Here is a 12,103-nt window from a genome sequence, read left to right as displayed (position 1 = left end):
ACTTCATCCCTCCTTCAGAGACACTCAACTGTTCTCTAACCCTTCACTAATTCTACGTGAGTGTGAGTCTGTCTCGTTTTGCACAGTACAGTACGTGTGGATGTGAGACGGGCTCTTTGATTAGAGGTGGAGAAGATGGATGAGGTTGTGGTGGTGGTGGGGGGGTGTCTCCACCCTCCTCCGAGAGGACCGGCCGCAAACTACAAATGGAGGCTTTGTCCGAGGCTTCTCTCGGTGGCTCTGTCCATTTATTCGAACTAACGAGGGCTCTTCGGACCCTGGTATCTGAGTGGAAGCTGTTTGCTGTCTGTACACCTCCAATAATCTGTTAAAGCTCTTCATCTGAGCCAAGCCCCACTCCTCGCTACACCCACGGTCTTCATTTCCACGGCACCCTCTATGGCCCGTGTCCCAGAAGAGGCTCGCCCACACCCCTGCCCGTCTCTGAAGGTCGCCCTTTCGCGTTAGGTGAGCTGAGGTGGTCAGCAGGTTCCGCCCCCGCTTGGGTGAACTTCCTCACAGTGGCCGCGAATAAATGCTGGAAGGAACCGCATGCCGTAAAAAATTCCCCGCTCAGATTCTTGGAAATGCACCTACATATAATCTACTAGAGTTAGTCAACCTGTGTATTGAGTCAAAAAAAAACTCTCCAAGATCTTTCCAGCGAATTGTGAACATGTCGTCTGAGGTCAAACTGGTTCTACAGGCTCCAGGTTGGAGTCGGGTGGCCTTTGTATGAATGATTTGTTTGAGTCCATGTAATGAAGTGACTTTAGGTGTTTTGTGTGGCTGTAAAGGCTTTAAAAATTGCATGTTGGATATCTCAACATTATCTACTTTACACAAGTTTACATTTTGTTAGGTATAGCCTATTTGAATGGAATTGATGTTTTGTTCAAATGAGCGTGTGAATGAGCAGTAAAGTTTGACTAGCTTTACTAAGTCTTGTATGATATTAATTTGTTTTGTTATGTATTATATGATGTTATTATAATGTGGAGTGAGGGGTATCAACCTGGTGAGTGCACGTGCATGGGCAGACGTGTGTGGAGGGTGTCCGGTGTGTTAAGGCCAGCGACTGGTGTTTGGTCGATTTGTGGCGTCTGGGCCGCCCGCACGTGAGTCGCTGGACACGTACGAGGTTGTGCGACCTGTCTCACGAGGGCTAGGGCCTGTGCGACCTGTCTCACGAGGGCTAGGGTCTGCTACCGTACCCCGAGCTTGCTTTCTCACGCAGTTTGAGACTCTGATCAACACGTTTCCGCTGACATGAGAGTATTTTTGTGGTCCTCTACTGTTTTAAGACTGGCAGCTTCATATCTGTTGCCTTCTCTCTTTGATTCACTCCCTCTGTCTTTCTTTCTCTCTCTCTTGCCCTCAGTATCCTTTTCTCTATGTCTTATTTTTTTTTCTCTTTTTTCTTATATACACTTATTTCCCTCTTTCTCTCTCTCTCTCACCCACCCACCCTCCAGACCCTTGTTTCTCAGGGCTCTATGAAAAGCCTCTTTGCAGCACTGGATCTATGCTTTGCTCACTGGGGAAATAAACCAAAAAGTCTTGGTTTGAACATATAGCCTTTTTTTGTCATCATTGCCATTTTCCCCTTCATGGCCATTATGATGGCAATATCCTGAATTACAGCTCTCAGTTTCTTGGCCCTAACACAACTGTTTATCCCATATTCGATAACAACTAAACTTTCCTGTAAATGTTCAGGTGCGTTTTTGATGTGAGCTGATGAAGTGCAGGATCCCTCGTCTTCCTCCACGGACCGCGGCGTAGCCGGGCTGTGTCGGGCTTCGGAGGCCCAGCTGCCACGATCGGTGACGTACAAACGCACTCGTCGTGCCGGCTACAAGTCGTGCGGTTTAGCGTTGTCATCTAGGGTTACGCCCATGACGATAAAAGCTGGCCGAATGTACAGGAAGAACATGAAAACTACCAGGCACAGAAGCCCACCAAAGATTTGCCATATGGGGAAGAATGAGTTCCTCACAACAGCGTATGGGAGAGGGGCTGAGGGGCGGGGTGAAGCGTGGGGGGAGGGGCCGCCCTCCAGGGACGGGGGCTTCCGAGAGAGGTGCGTGTGGCGGGGGCGGGGTAGATGGCTATCTGTATCTGTGAGAGGGTTTTTGTTTATTTACTGAGCGGGTGGGCGTGATGAGCAGATAGGGAGGGTGTACTGTAGTTGCAGGACCAGGGTATCTGGGCCAAAGTCAAACGTATTTATTTATCTAGCGCTTTTTACAACACGCGTCACTAAGCATCATGGGTACAGATCCCTCATGAGCAAGCCAGGGGCAACAGTGGCAAGGACAAACTCCCTAGGAAGAAACCTTGGGAGGACCAAGACTCAAAAGGGAAACCCGTCCTCCGACCAGTCCATGCTGTGTGTCCTAATACAAGTAGGCAAACTGATCCCAGAACAGTGTTGTGGAACGGCACAATAGACCACACAGCTCCCAGGACAGTGTGAAAGCACAGCACCATAGATAGCACAGAGCCTTAGACCAGCTCGTCGTGTGTGTTTTCTCCCTGTGCGTGTGTCAGGATGGACCCTGAATTCTGTTGTAAAGGTACAACCCAGTGTTCATGTGTTTGACTGTTAGAATAGCTGGAGTCTGTAATTACACAAATCAGCAAGTTTGGGTCAAGATAAACTATAAAGACATGTTGAACTGGTTTTATAGACTTTGTGCTTTTTTGTGTGTGTGTGTGTGTGTGTGTGTGTGTGTGTGTGTGTGTGTGTGTGTGTGTGTGTGTGTGTCTGTGTGTCTGAAGGAGGGCTTGGTGATGGCAGTATGTTGTCATTGCCATAAGTTTTTGGTTTGGTTTTGTAGTGTCAAAGAAAGTCTGTTGCATGCACACATGTACATATATAGATGGGTGTTTGCCTGTCTTATTTAATTATTTGGAAATTCAACCTAAAATCACCGTTTGTTTTAGAGTGCAACAGTGTAAATGCTGATTTGCATAAGCCATTTGTTTGGGTTGTTTTGTGTTGGAAATCAGGCTGTTTGCCTGTCTCTAAAAAAACAAAACCACACACAGCTTGAAGCATTTAGTAAATTCTGCACTCCAGTAAAATACAGCAGCAAAGGGGTTTTACTAGCAAACTAGTAGAGTTAGGATCTTAACACGCTAGGGTTGGGGCCCGAACACGCTAGGGTTGGGTGTTTGGGCCTTAAGATATCTCTGCTGCGAACCACCATGCCCTTGCAGAGTTGTTCCCAGAGCTCTAGGCAAGGCGTTCATATTTCAGAGGAGTGCCAGTCTGACTCCTCCGAGACCTTCGGTACCTTTGGTGCATAAGTGTGTGCGGTGAGGAAGGGGCTGTGGGAACACTGAGCCAACGGGCCTTACATGTTTGCAAGCAAAAGTGTCCGTTGTTTTCTGCATCAGTCACCTCGCCGTCCATGCAGACGTGGGAACGTGGAGAACTGGGAACCAGACGATTCAAGGGTTCTTTTCACCATAACAATAACAGCAACACGCAAATGTGCAGTTTTGCTGTTTGTATCCTAAACACCAAGTCAGTCCAGGGAAAGAGGCACGGTCCCAAGTCGTGCTCCGATTCACACTCGGAAAGGGGGCGTGGTCCTGACGGTGGCTAGGAGCATGGGCATGGCCCCATGAGATGCAAAGAAGGGGGAGTGGTTTGGAGTTTTTTCCTCCCAGTCTTTTTTGCGTTTTTTCGATCGCCGTCATGCCGACGGCGCCGATTTCTACTCCGACACCTTCCATTAATCTCCCGCTGATGGTCAGTGACTCCTGAGAACATCAATCATTTCTTCAGCTCTAACGGTGGGGCTCGACGACTATCCGAACAGCTCTGTTTGTGCGAGAAATCTCTTCATCCGTCAGCAGAGCGGTATCGTTCGGCCGGCGGTATTGGCATCGATCGAGCGCGTAGCTGTGTGCGTGAGCGTGCCTGTCGGCCTGTCTGCACTCTTCTTTGTGAGGTCATCAGTCAGCACTCTGCCAACAGTTGCCCTTCACTGGTGGCTAAATAAATAAAGTGTCGGAGAGATCCGTGGGGCCTTCGAAAGCCTTTTTAAAGCTTTCGCAGCGTTCCAGTCACGTGCGGGGATGACGCTTGGCCCTGTGATATGCTCATCTGCGTTTCTCTGTAGGCATTCGGGACACTTTAGAAGGACACAGTCATGTGCTTGTTAAAAGCAGAATCTGTAAAACTTTATACGGCGTTTAGGCATGAGTAGTTGCCCATGGAGCGGCGTTTGGGATATTCATGCTCGTAGGCATGGCTAGTTGCTGAAAGAGCGATGTTGGACACTTCTGGAAGAATGGCCGTGTCCGCTGCTCTGTGCTGATTGGATAGCCTGCTTGTTTTTCAGGTCTTCAGGCATCTGAAGTTCGACGGTTTCTTTTCCCAGATGTATTTTTACTCCATTATATTGATCGTCCAGAGTAAGTGCCCACTGGCGGTCTGGAGAGCGTCGCGGTTTCCGGTTTGCTGATGCATTTGATGTATGAAATGTCCATGCTTGGTTCAGCAGCCTGCACCCACCCCCCCCCCCCCCCCCCCCCCCCCCCAAGACCAGACACTTCCTGTCCGTCTGTTTCACGTCCTGTCCCGCTCGGATGGCCATTAAGTCAGCGGGGGTGGTTGAGGATTGTGGAGACGGGACTTCGGCTAGCAGAGACATACAGGTTTGGCTACACATGAGCCACAGGCTGGTCTAGACACCTTTTAAATGCACCTATAAGACAGCTGGATTGCGTAGCGTGTGTGTGTGTGTGTGTGTGTGTGTGTGTGTGTGTGTGTGTGTGTGTGTGTGTGTGTGTGTGGTTCCAAGGCTGGTCGTTTTATTAAGGCTTTGGTAAAACTGCCCGCCAGCCGTTGTCAGTCTGGCAGGTTTTATTGTTGTGTTTTGAAGGCGGGTGCGCGTGGTTGAGCTTGGAGGCGAGTGCACTGACGGTCACGGTGTTGGTTATCAGCCAGGTGACAGTGACACGGGCCTGTCCTCACGAGTACACTGCCAAACAGGCAATGTCACACCTGCCTGTGTGTGCGTGTGTGTGGCAGCTGCATAGTAGGAGCAGCAAGAGGAAGCTGGTGGTGTGTGTGTGTGTGTGTGTGTGTGTGTGTGTGTGTGTGTGTGTGTGTGTGTGTGTGTGTGTACTGGGGAAACTGGAAGTCGAGCAGCTGTGTGTGCGTGTGTGGTGTGTGTTGGGGAAGCTGGAAGTCGGGTAGCTGTGTGTGCGTGTGTGTGTTTGTGGTTTACTGGTCCTCTGATTCGGAGTCCTACCTGGGAAGGGTGAGACTGGTGGTTGGATTACTATGGAACCTGCATATACAGGTGTGCATACTAAAGTAATAATGTGTTTGTGTCTAATTATGTTTTGTTTTTAAAAAATATTCTAATCTCTCTCTCTCTCTCTCTCTCTCTCTCTCTCTCTCTCTCTCTCTCTCTCTCTCTCTCTCTCTCTCTCTCTCTCTCTCTCTCTCTCTCTCTCTCTCTCTCTCTCTCTCTCTCTCTCTCTCTCTCTCTCTCTCTCTCTCTCTCTCTCTCTCTCTCTCTCTCTCTCTCTCTCTCTCCTCTCTCTCTCTCTCTCTCTCTCTCTCTCTCTCTCTCTCTCTCTCTCTCTCTCTCTAGAGGATTTGCATCATCATTGACCCTCCACAATAGGAACCTGTTGTGTGCCTGCCCAACCAAAGGGATGGATCATATACAGGAAGAACCGTATTAGGTGGGGAGGACCCACACCCCAAACTCCACCAGCACCACAGTCTCAACCATGACGCTCCACCCCTCCTGAGCTCTCCACCCCCACACCACCCGTCCCCCCCCACAAGGCCATGGCTGTGTGGAAGCTCTCGTCCAGAAGCTGGGCTTCTTCCTAGTGAGCTTCGGCTTCATATGGGGCATGATGCTGCTCCACTTCACCATCCAGCAGAGGGCGACCCACGAGAGCAGCGCCCAGCTGCGTGTCCAGATCCTGGACCTCAGCAAGCGCTACATCAAGGCCCTGGCTGAGGAGCACCAGGGTGTGGTGGACGGGCCCTACGTGGGCACCATGACGGCCTACGGTGAGACCCGAGCTTGGCTCCCACTGTTGTTTTTGATTTGTCCTCCAAACGTTGTTGTTATCGTGGCATCTGCTGTCTCTCTCGCAGTGTCTAACGTGCTGGTAAATGCAGAAATCCAGCGTAGAGCGATTTTTGTAGTTGGACACTGAAACTGAGATCAAAGGACCAGAGGAGCAAGTGCGTCTGAACTTGATAGGGTGTCGAGTCCGAGTAACTTGGCGCTAACACAGCTAACCTAGCGCTAACACTGTTTCTTTTTTTTTGTTTTATTTGATAAAACCCTCCTATTGGCAGAATGTTTGTTGACTGGCGATGAGGTGGAAGGTAAACATTTGTATCTTCGTGTATCGTATAGTTAATGTTCACTCAAGCAAGACATCTCTAAATACGTTTTGCCAGTGTTTGTCATAATGATTTGTACAATGGTTTCTGCTTGTCGAGGTAAATCTCGCTATACGGCATCAAGGTCGGCGGATTAGAGTTTGCATTTTGGGTCATGTTTACTCTTGCTAAACGTTAGATTAACTTCATGAGTGCTGTGCCTTGCCCTGCAGCGTTGTAGCATTCGTTCTGCTTGGACGTTTTCGCATGTCGTCTCTACAGTTTGGAATAAGAATTCACTTCACCTGGGTCGCACTATTTCACGTACATGCACGTTTCTGAGAGATACGAATGTGTCGCAGACGAGGATAACTAAACAAAAATTCGTTCATTACATAAGTATTCGCCTGCCGTACACAAGGCCAGGAGTCTAGAGCGCGCCTTTGTGCAGAACTTTCCGGAGCTGTCAGGGGGTAGCGTTAGCCCAGCTCCCACGAGCACGGCTGAGAGCCTGAAATCCATTGCTTCAGCAAAATTACCAAGCCTGGGGTAAAATCACGGGTCTTTTTTTTGTATGATCTTGTTTGTTGCAGGCCTACGTGAGAGTTTAGCTTAGCACTCCAAATTCACACGGCTTCAGAACAGGAGCACTGAGCTCCGGGCATCCTTTATGTAGCTGTACTAGCAGAGAAATGTTTCCACTGTTACTCGGCACATTTGTGGCCAAAGACTTTATCTGCGCACCGTTCACCGAACATAAAAGAATGTTTCCTTCATCTGAAATCTGACATTTAAAAGCCCTTCTACCTGCTTAGCCTGAATTTGGAGATACTTTTTAATCTTTCAGTAGAAATATCAGCCTTATATCCGGCATTCTAACAATTACCTCGTATATGTTTTTTATTAATTTTTGATTGCATGGCGTAGGTTTTGATCAGAATGGAAGGATGTATTAATACTATTATTGTTGATTTTGAGAAAACTGATCACAACCTTGTAATTGACAGTGTTGTTCCTCATGGGAATTAGGTCCAACTTAACTCTATGTCTAGCATGACGCGGTTCACATCATGCAGATTAGCAAATAAGCACACGCACATATGTACATAAATTCGCTCTAACCCTTATTTGGCATCAAGACTATGAACACCTATGGCGTTCTCCTCCTGAGCTTCTCAGATCTTCTGGTGGAGTCACATTTTGGCCTGCTCATACAGCAGGAGAGAGACCGCCCCTGGGCCTGAAGTGCTGGCAGAGGGCAAACTCAAACCCTCTCTGCTCAGTTCCCGCATATCGACTCCCGTTTGAGTCGTGGCGAGCGTTTACGGCTGCTCTCGAGGCTGGCTTTGCCGCATACTTTCACACACGGTTACCTGTGTTCAATTTCACCGGCTTTGATGAGCCCTGTTGTTCATGAATACTGGTCATGTGAGGTAGGTGGGAATGTTCAGTGATTTTAATCGCTCTCTCACTGGAGCGTCTCAATAATCAATTAGTCTTATTTAGTTCCGTGACTGTTAATCGCTGCCTACTTATACAGCTGTCTGTGTAGCCAGTATGCAGCAAAGCAGCTCACTGGTTATTGAGCCACTCGCCGTGTCCTTGAGAAGTACAAATTTGCCCTGCGTTGCAGTTAATAAGGTCTGATTTAAATGGGGAAATTCCTTTGTTCGATCTTACGGGCTGAAAGAGGAAGTGGGTGTGATTTTAGGGCCTGCGTGAAGTCATGTATTTCCTGAGAACATGAGATTCAGAGTCCCCCATTCAAAGCCCTATGTGTGCGCTAATGTATAAGCTCCTTCACGTTATCTTCCTTTACAGCATGGCTGGCCAGGGTGGGGCGACCCGATTTGACCCGTGGGTGCCGTTTCTCTTCCTAGACTTGAATGCATGGCCTGTGCTGGTTGCTTCTGAACTACTAGTTTCTGTAGCTGGCAGTGAGCCGGTACCACGGGCCTGGATCCTCAGGTGACCCTGTTGGGGTTGGTGGTTCTTGGTCCAACGCAGCTGCACAGATTGATGCTGGAGAAGGGATGAGCGTGTGAGCCGGGCCTGGGGGAAGGGGAGCAAAGGGGTCAGCTATCCGCAGGGTGGTCCATTTGGGCTCGGACCCAGATACACACCTGCACGACCTCTGGAGTCTGGAACCTGCACTCAAATGGAGCTGAAAAGATAGCAGATGAGTCTGGGATGGTGAAGATAAAGATGATGATGACGGAGAATCATGATTGTGGCATGAAAAAAAAAAAGTATCCCCTGGCAATGGAAGACTTTTGCAAGCCTGCTTGAAGCTGTGGTTCTTGTGTGCTTCATCTGAGAGCTGTCAAATGTGAGCTTTATACTGCAGCTGTTCGGTTTGAATCTGTATTATCCCTGTTTAGTTCAACTGTAAGAAAGACAACATTTGTAGCAAAGGCATCTTCATCTGATACAGACTTGGTTACATCAGTTACTAGGATCAGAATTTCCCCACGGGTGCGGGAAGTAATTACCTGGGCCTTTACCCTTTCGTCTCTCACCTGGAATGCGAGGCTGTCGGAACTGATGGAGCGATGGAGAAAGAACAAGAGAGAGAGAAAGGAATAGGTAGAGGAAGAGAGTGAGGGGGTTCATCACTCCATTAAGGGTGGGTGCAGCAGTTTCTTTGAGTAATTCTGTTCATTCAGTCTTTTACAGCAGGAGCCTTTTAGGTTAGAAAAGGATGGAAAAGAAAACGGGGACAAAAAAATATTTGAAATAAGGGGAGTGAGATTACGGTTCACTTCGTTTTAAATGTATGCGGTGCTGCAAGTGTTCTCGGGTCTTTTGACCTTTGCCCTCACAATCAATACTTCCCACCAGCCTCATAAGATGCAGTTTTAATGTTTTGGTCAGTCCACTCTCCTATATCAGGAGCTGTAGAACTTTTCCTGTTCTGCACAGCATTATCCTGGCAGCGGTATTTATTCCAAGAGCTATGAGATTCAAGTTATTATTTATGTTGGTTATTTCTGTTCTTTCCAAATAAGAAGGCAAGCTCAGGGTTGCACTGTCCCCATCATCTCAAGTGTTTCACAGCAGAGCAGAGACGTTGTCAAACGCTCCCCTAGCATGTGATTAACAGTACAAATCGCCAGCTAAACCCGTCCTATAAAGTCTAGAAGATGCCCAGTGATACCTGTGCTAAATCTTATAATGGATGAATTTTCCTTTATCCTCTCTGATGTTTCTAATTACACTTGACATTTTAAGCACACTTAATCATCTATATTACAATTTAAGTCTTTCCGTCATAGTATTAATATTTGCACATATATCACTGGTTGGATAATTAGGTATTCAATAGAAGACAGACGCTTCAATGACTTCGTTTGACAGATGGAGATAATGAGTCACAGGGTTGCTCTAACCTTGAGTTTACCCTGAAGACAGGGCTTTATTATATTTCCAAATGTTCATAGTGTCTCCACAATTATATTTCTCTGTAAAATCAGGATGGACTTAAACATACCTTTTATTGAATGTCACCTTTAGGTTGCCTGTTTCCAGTTTTGTTTTGTTTTGTTTTTTGTTTTTGTTGTTTGGTTTTGGGATGAAGGGGGAAGACGAACCTTCCTGTGCATCTACGTAGTCTAACATGCGATCAGTTTGCCGTGAGTATTTAGCTAGCTTAGCAATTTTGAATAGATGTTCTACTCCCCCGCTGTGGGGGTGATTTGTGTGAAATGCGACGTTGGAAGTACTGGTCCATGTTTTTACCACGTTCAACCCGGTGTGATGGACAGAACACGGTTTTAAGGTCAAATCATTAGCCGTGTGGCATTCCGAAGTGAATCAATGTGGCTTACATATTGTCATTAATGCACAGCCTTAAACACAATGGACATTCTTGCGTCACCTACCCAGCACTAACTACTGAGTGATAAACTCAATGTACAAAACTACACAGTCGAGACTGTCAACCAATTAAAACCAAATTCACTGAGGAGTCACTACAGGCTGAATATACCTGAATAAAATAACATCTGTTAAATATAAAGCATTATGTCAATAGTTAACAACCTTGTGCTTTTTCAGTGGCTTTTCACGCACATCAGATCAAGGTGACCTCGGTCTTTGGGGACATATCTCATTGTAATTCTGGGCTTTTTACCTTCCCAAAGAAATATTGTAACAATTTTGTCATGGCGCTTAAAGAATCTAGAATATGCAAAGAGAGCGACATAGAAACATAATTAAACTGAAAAGAGGCAACCAGTGTAACCGTCACGTTACCCCAGAGATACATTTGCAGTGTGTGCCATTTATCCAGATTGGATTACGTCTTGTCCAACAAAGGTTCATAATGTAGCAACATTATCTCATCCAGATATCTGGTTAAATATGACCCAGACATTTAATACCCACTGGGGCCTATCTAAATCAAAACTGTGTATGTGTATTAGATACTGGCATGGCCTCCGGTTTGGTGCAGTTAATTTTATATCCTGAAAAATTGGAATAAGTTTAATTTCCATTAGCAGAGGTACAGAGTTGTGAGGGTCACTAATTCGTATTAATAAATGGCCCACATATGCATTGTTTCTTTCCCCTTCTTTTTAGAGTCTAAAACAGTTGTATGTACCACAAAAACTGAGAAAATATTCATCATAAATGCTGCGTTATGGGTTTTATAGGAGGTTTCGACCCATGATTTAAAGCCTGGACCGAACCCAAAGTATGTAAGAGCCGAGGTGTGAAACCTCCACTCAACTTTATTAAATGCCCTTCTCGCATCAAGGGAGGTCACCACATTGGGCCAGTCATTTGACGGGTCCATCCACGTTAAATGTAGCAATCTTCTCGTTGTGTTTGTTCACGTTAAATGTAGCGATCTTCTTGTTGTGTTCGTTCACGTTAAATGTAGCGATCTTCTCGTTGTGTTCGTTCACATTAAATGTAACGATCTTCTCATTGTGTTGGCGGAGGAACTACCTCAGACGAAGCCTGTGCATCGTGTCTTATGCTAGCCAATGCTTTCTCAAATGGGAAGTTAATATTTTACTGTCTGCATTCATGAGTATTATTGGACAAAAATGCGAGAGATCAGTTACATATCTGCATATCTGTGTTTTTGGGGAATCGGTGATATCAAAATTTCATAGAATGCAGCTAAATTACTGTGTGTGTGTGTGTGTGTGTGTGTGTGTGTGTGTGTGTTGTAATATCCAGTTGTCCTATTTTCATAGACGCGATGGCAGCCCTCACATCCTCTTCTGTAATTGGAGTAGCTAATGAGTAGCTAATGCACTCAATTTAGATTTCTGTTAACAAATCAAATATTTTTTTATCTAACCAATAGTTTCTCTTTCCCGTTTGGATGCGTGTGCAGTTATCCACTCATGTATGTCTTAAGTGCTGCCCATACGGATGCTGCCTGCAGGCTCTTCATCCATTACAGAAGAGATCAGGTCTTTGGCCACTATGGCACCCAATGCCTCATCTTGCAATAACATGGGGATCGTTGGCCATCTTCCTCTTGGTCCTTGTTTCCATGTATAATTCCAACATTGTGAGAAGAAGAGTGTATATTCTCTGGTTCCTTTGTCTCTATATATCGACTGCTGCTGTGTCCTCTATGAAAATTAGCATTGCAGCTCTTTTTTTTTTTTTTTATGGATCGAAGAGGATCTAAACTAAATCTAAATCAAGAGTGGAATCCACCACTTGGAGAGACAGATCGTTGTAGCTGTGGATTTCATCCATCAT

The 12,103-nt window shown here is 46.4% G+C and overlaps 1 protein-coding gene across 1 annotated transcript in view; it reads left to right on the top strand.

Moving 5' to 3' along the window:
* The window catches only part of mgat5 (alpha-1,6-mannosylglycoprotein 6-beta-N-acetylglucosaminyltransferase), a 57,837-nt gene that overhangs the window by 6,100 nt on the left and 39,634 nt on the right, over positions 1 to 12,103 (top strand). Inside the window, exon 2 of the mRNA XM_077023218.1 lies at positions 5,622 to 6,055. Within this exon, the coding sequence (XP_076879333.1) occupies positions 5,893 to 6,055 (163 nt within the window). The 5' untranslated portion in view covers positions 5,622 to 5,892. The remainder of the gene's footprint in view (positions 1 to 5,621; positions 6,056 to 12,103) is intronic.

This window comes from Brachyhypopomus gauderio, chromosome 1, assembly GCF_052324685.1.
Source record: "Brachyhypopomus gauderio isolate BG-103 chromosome 1, BGAUD_0.2, whole genome shotgun sequence".
NCBI classification, from domain to species: domain Eukaryota; kingdom Metazoa; phylum Chordata; class Actinopteri; order Gymnotiformes; family Hypopomidae; genus Brachyhypopomus; species Brachyhypopomus gauderio.
The sequence above is the reverse complement of the archived record's forward strand: the minus strand, read 5'-3'. Positions and strand labels throughout refer to the sequence as shown.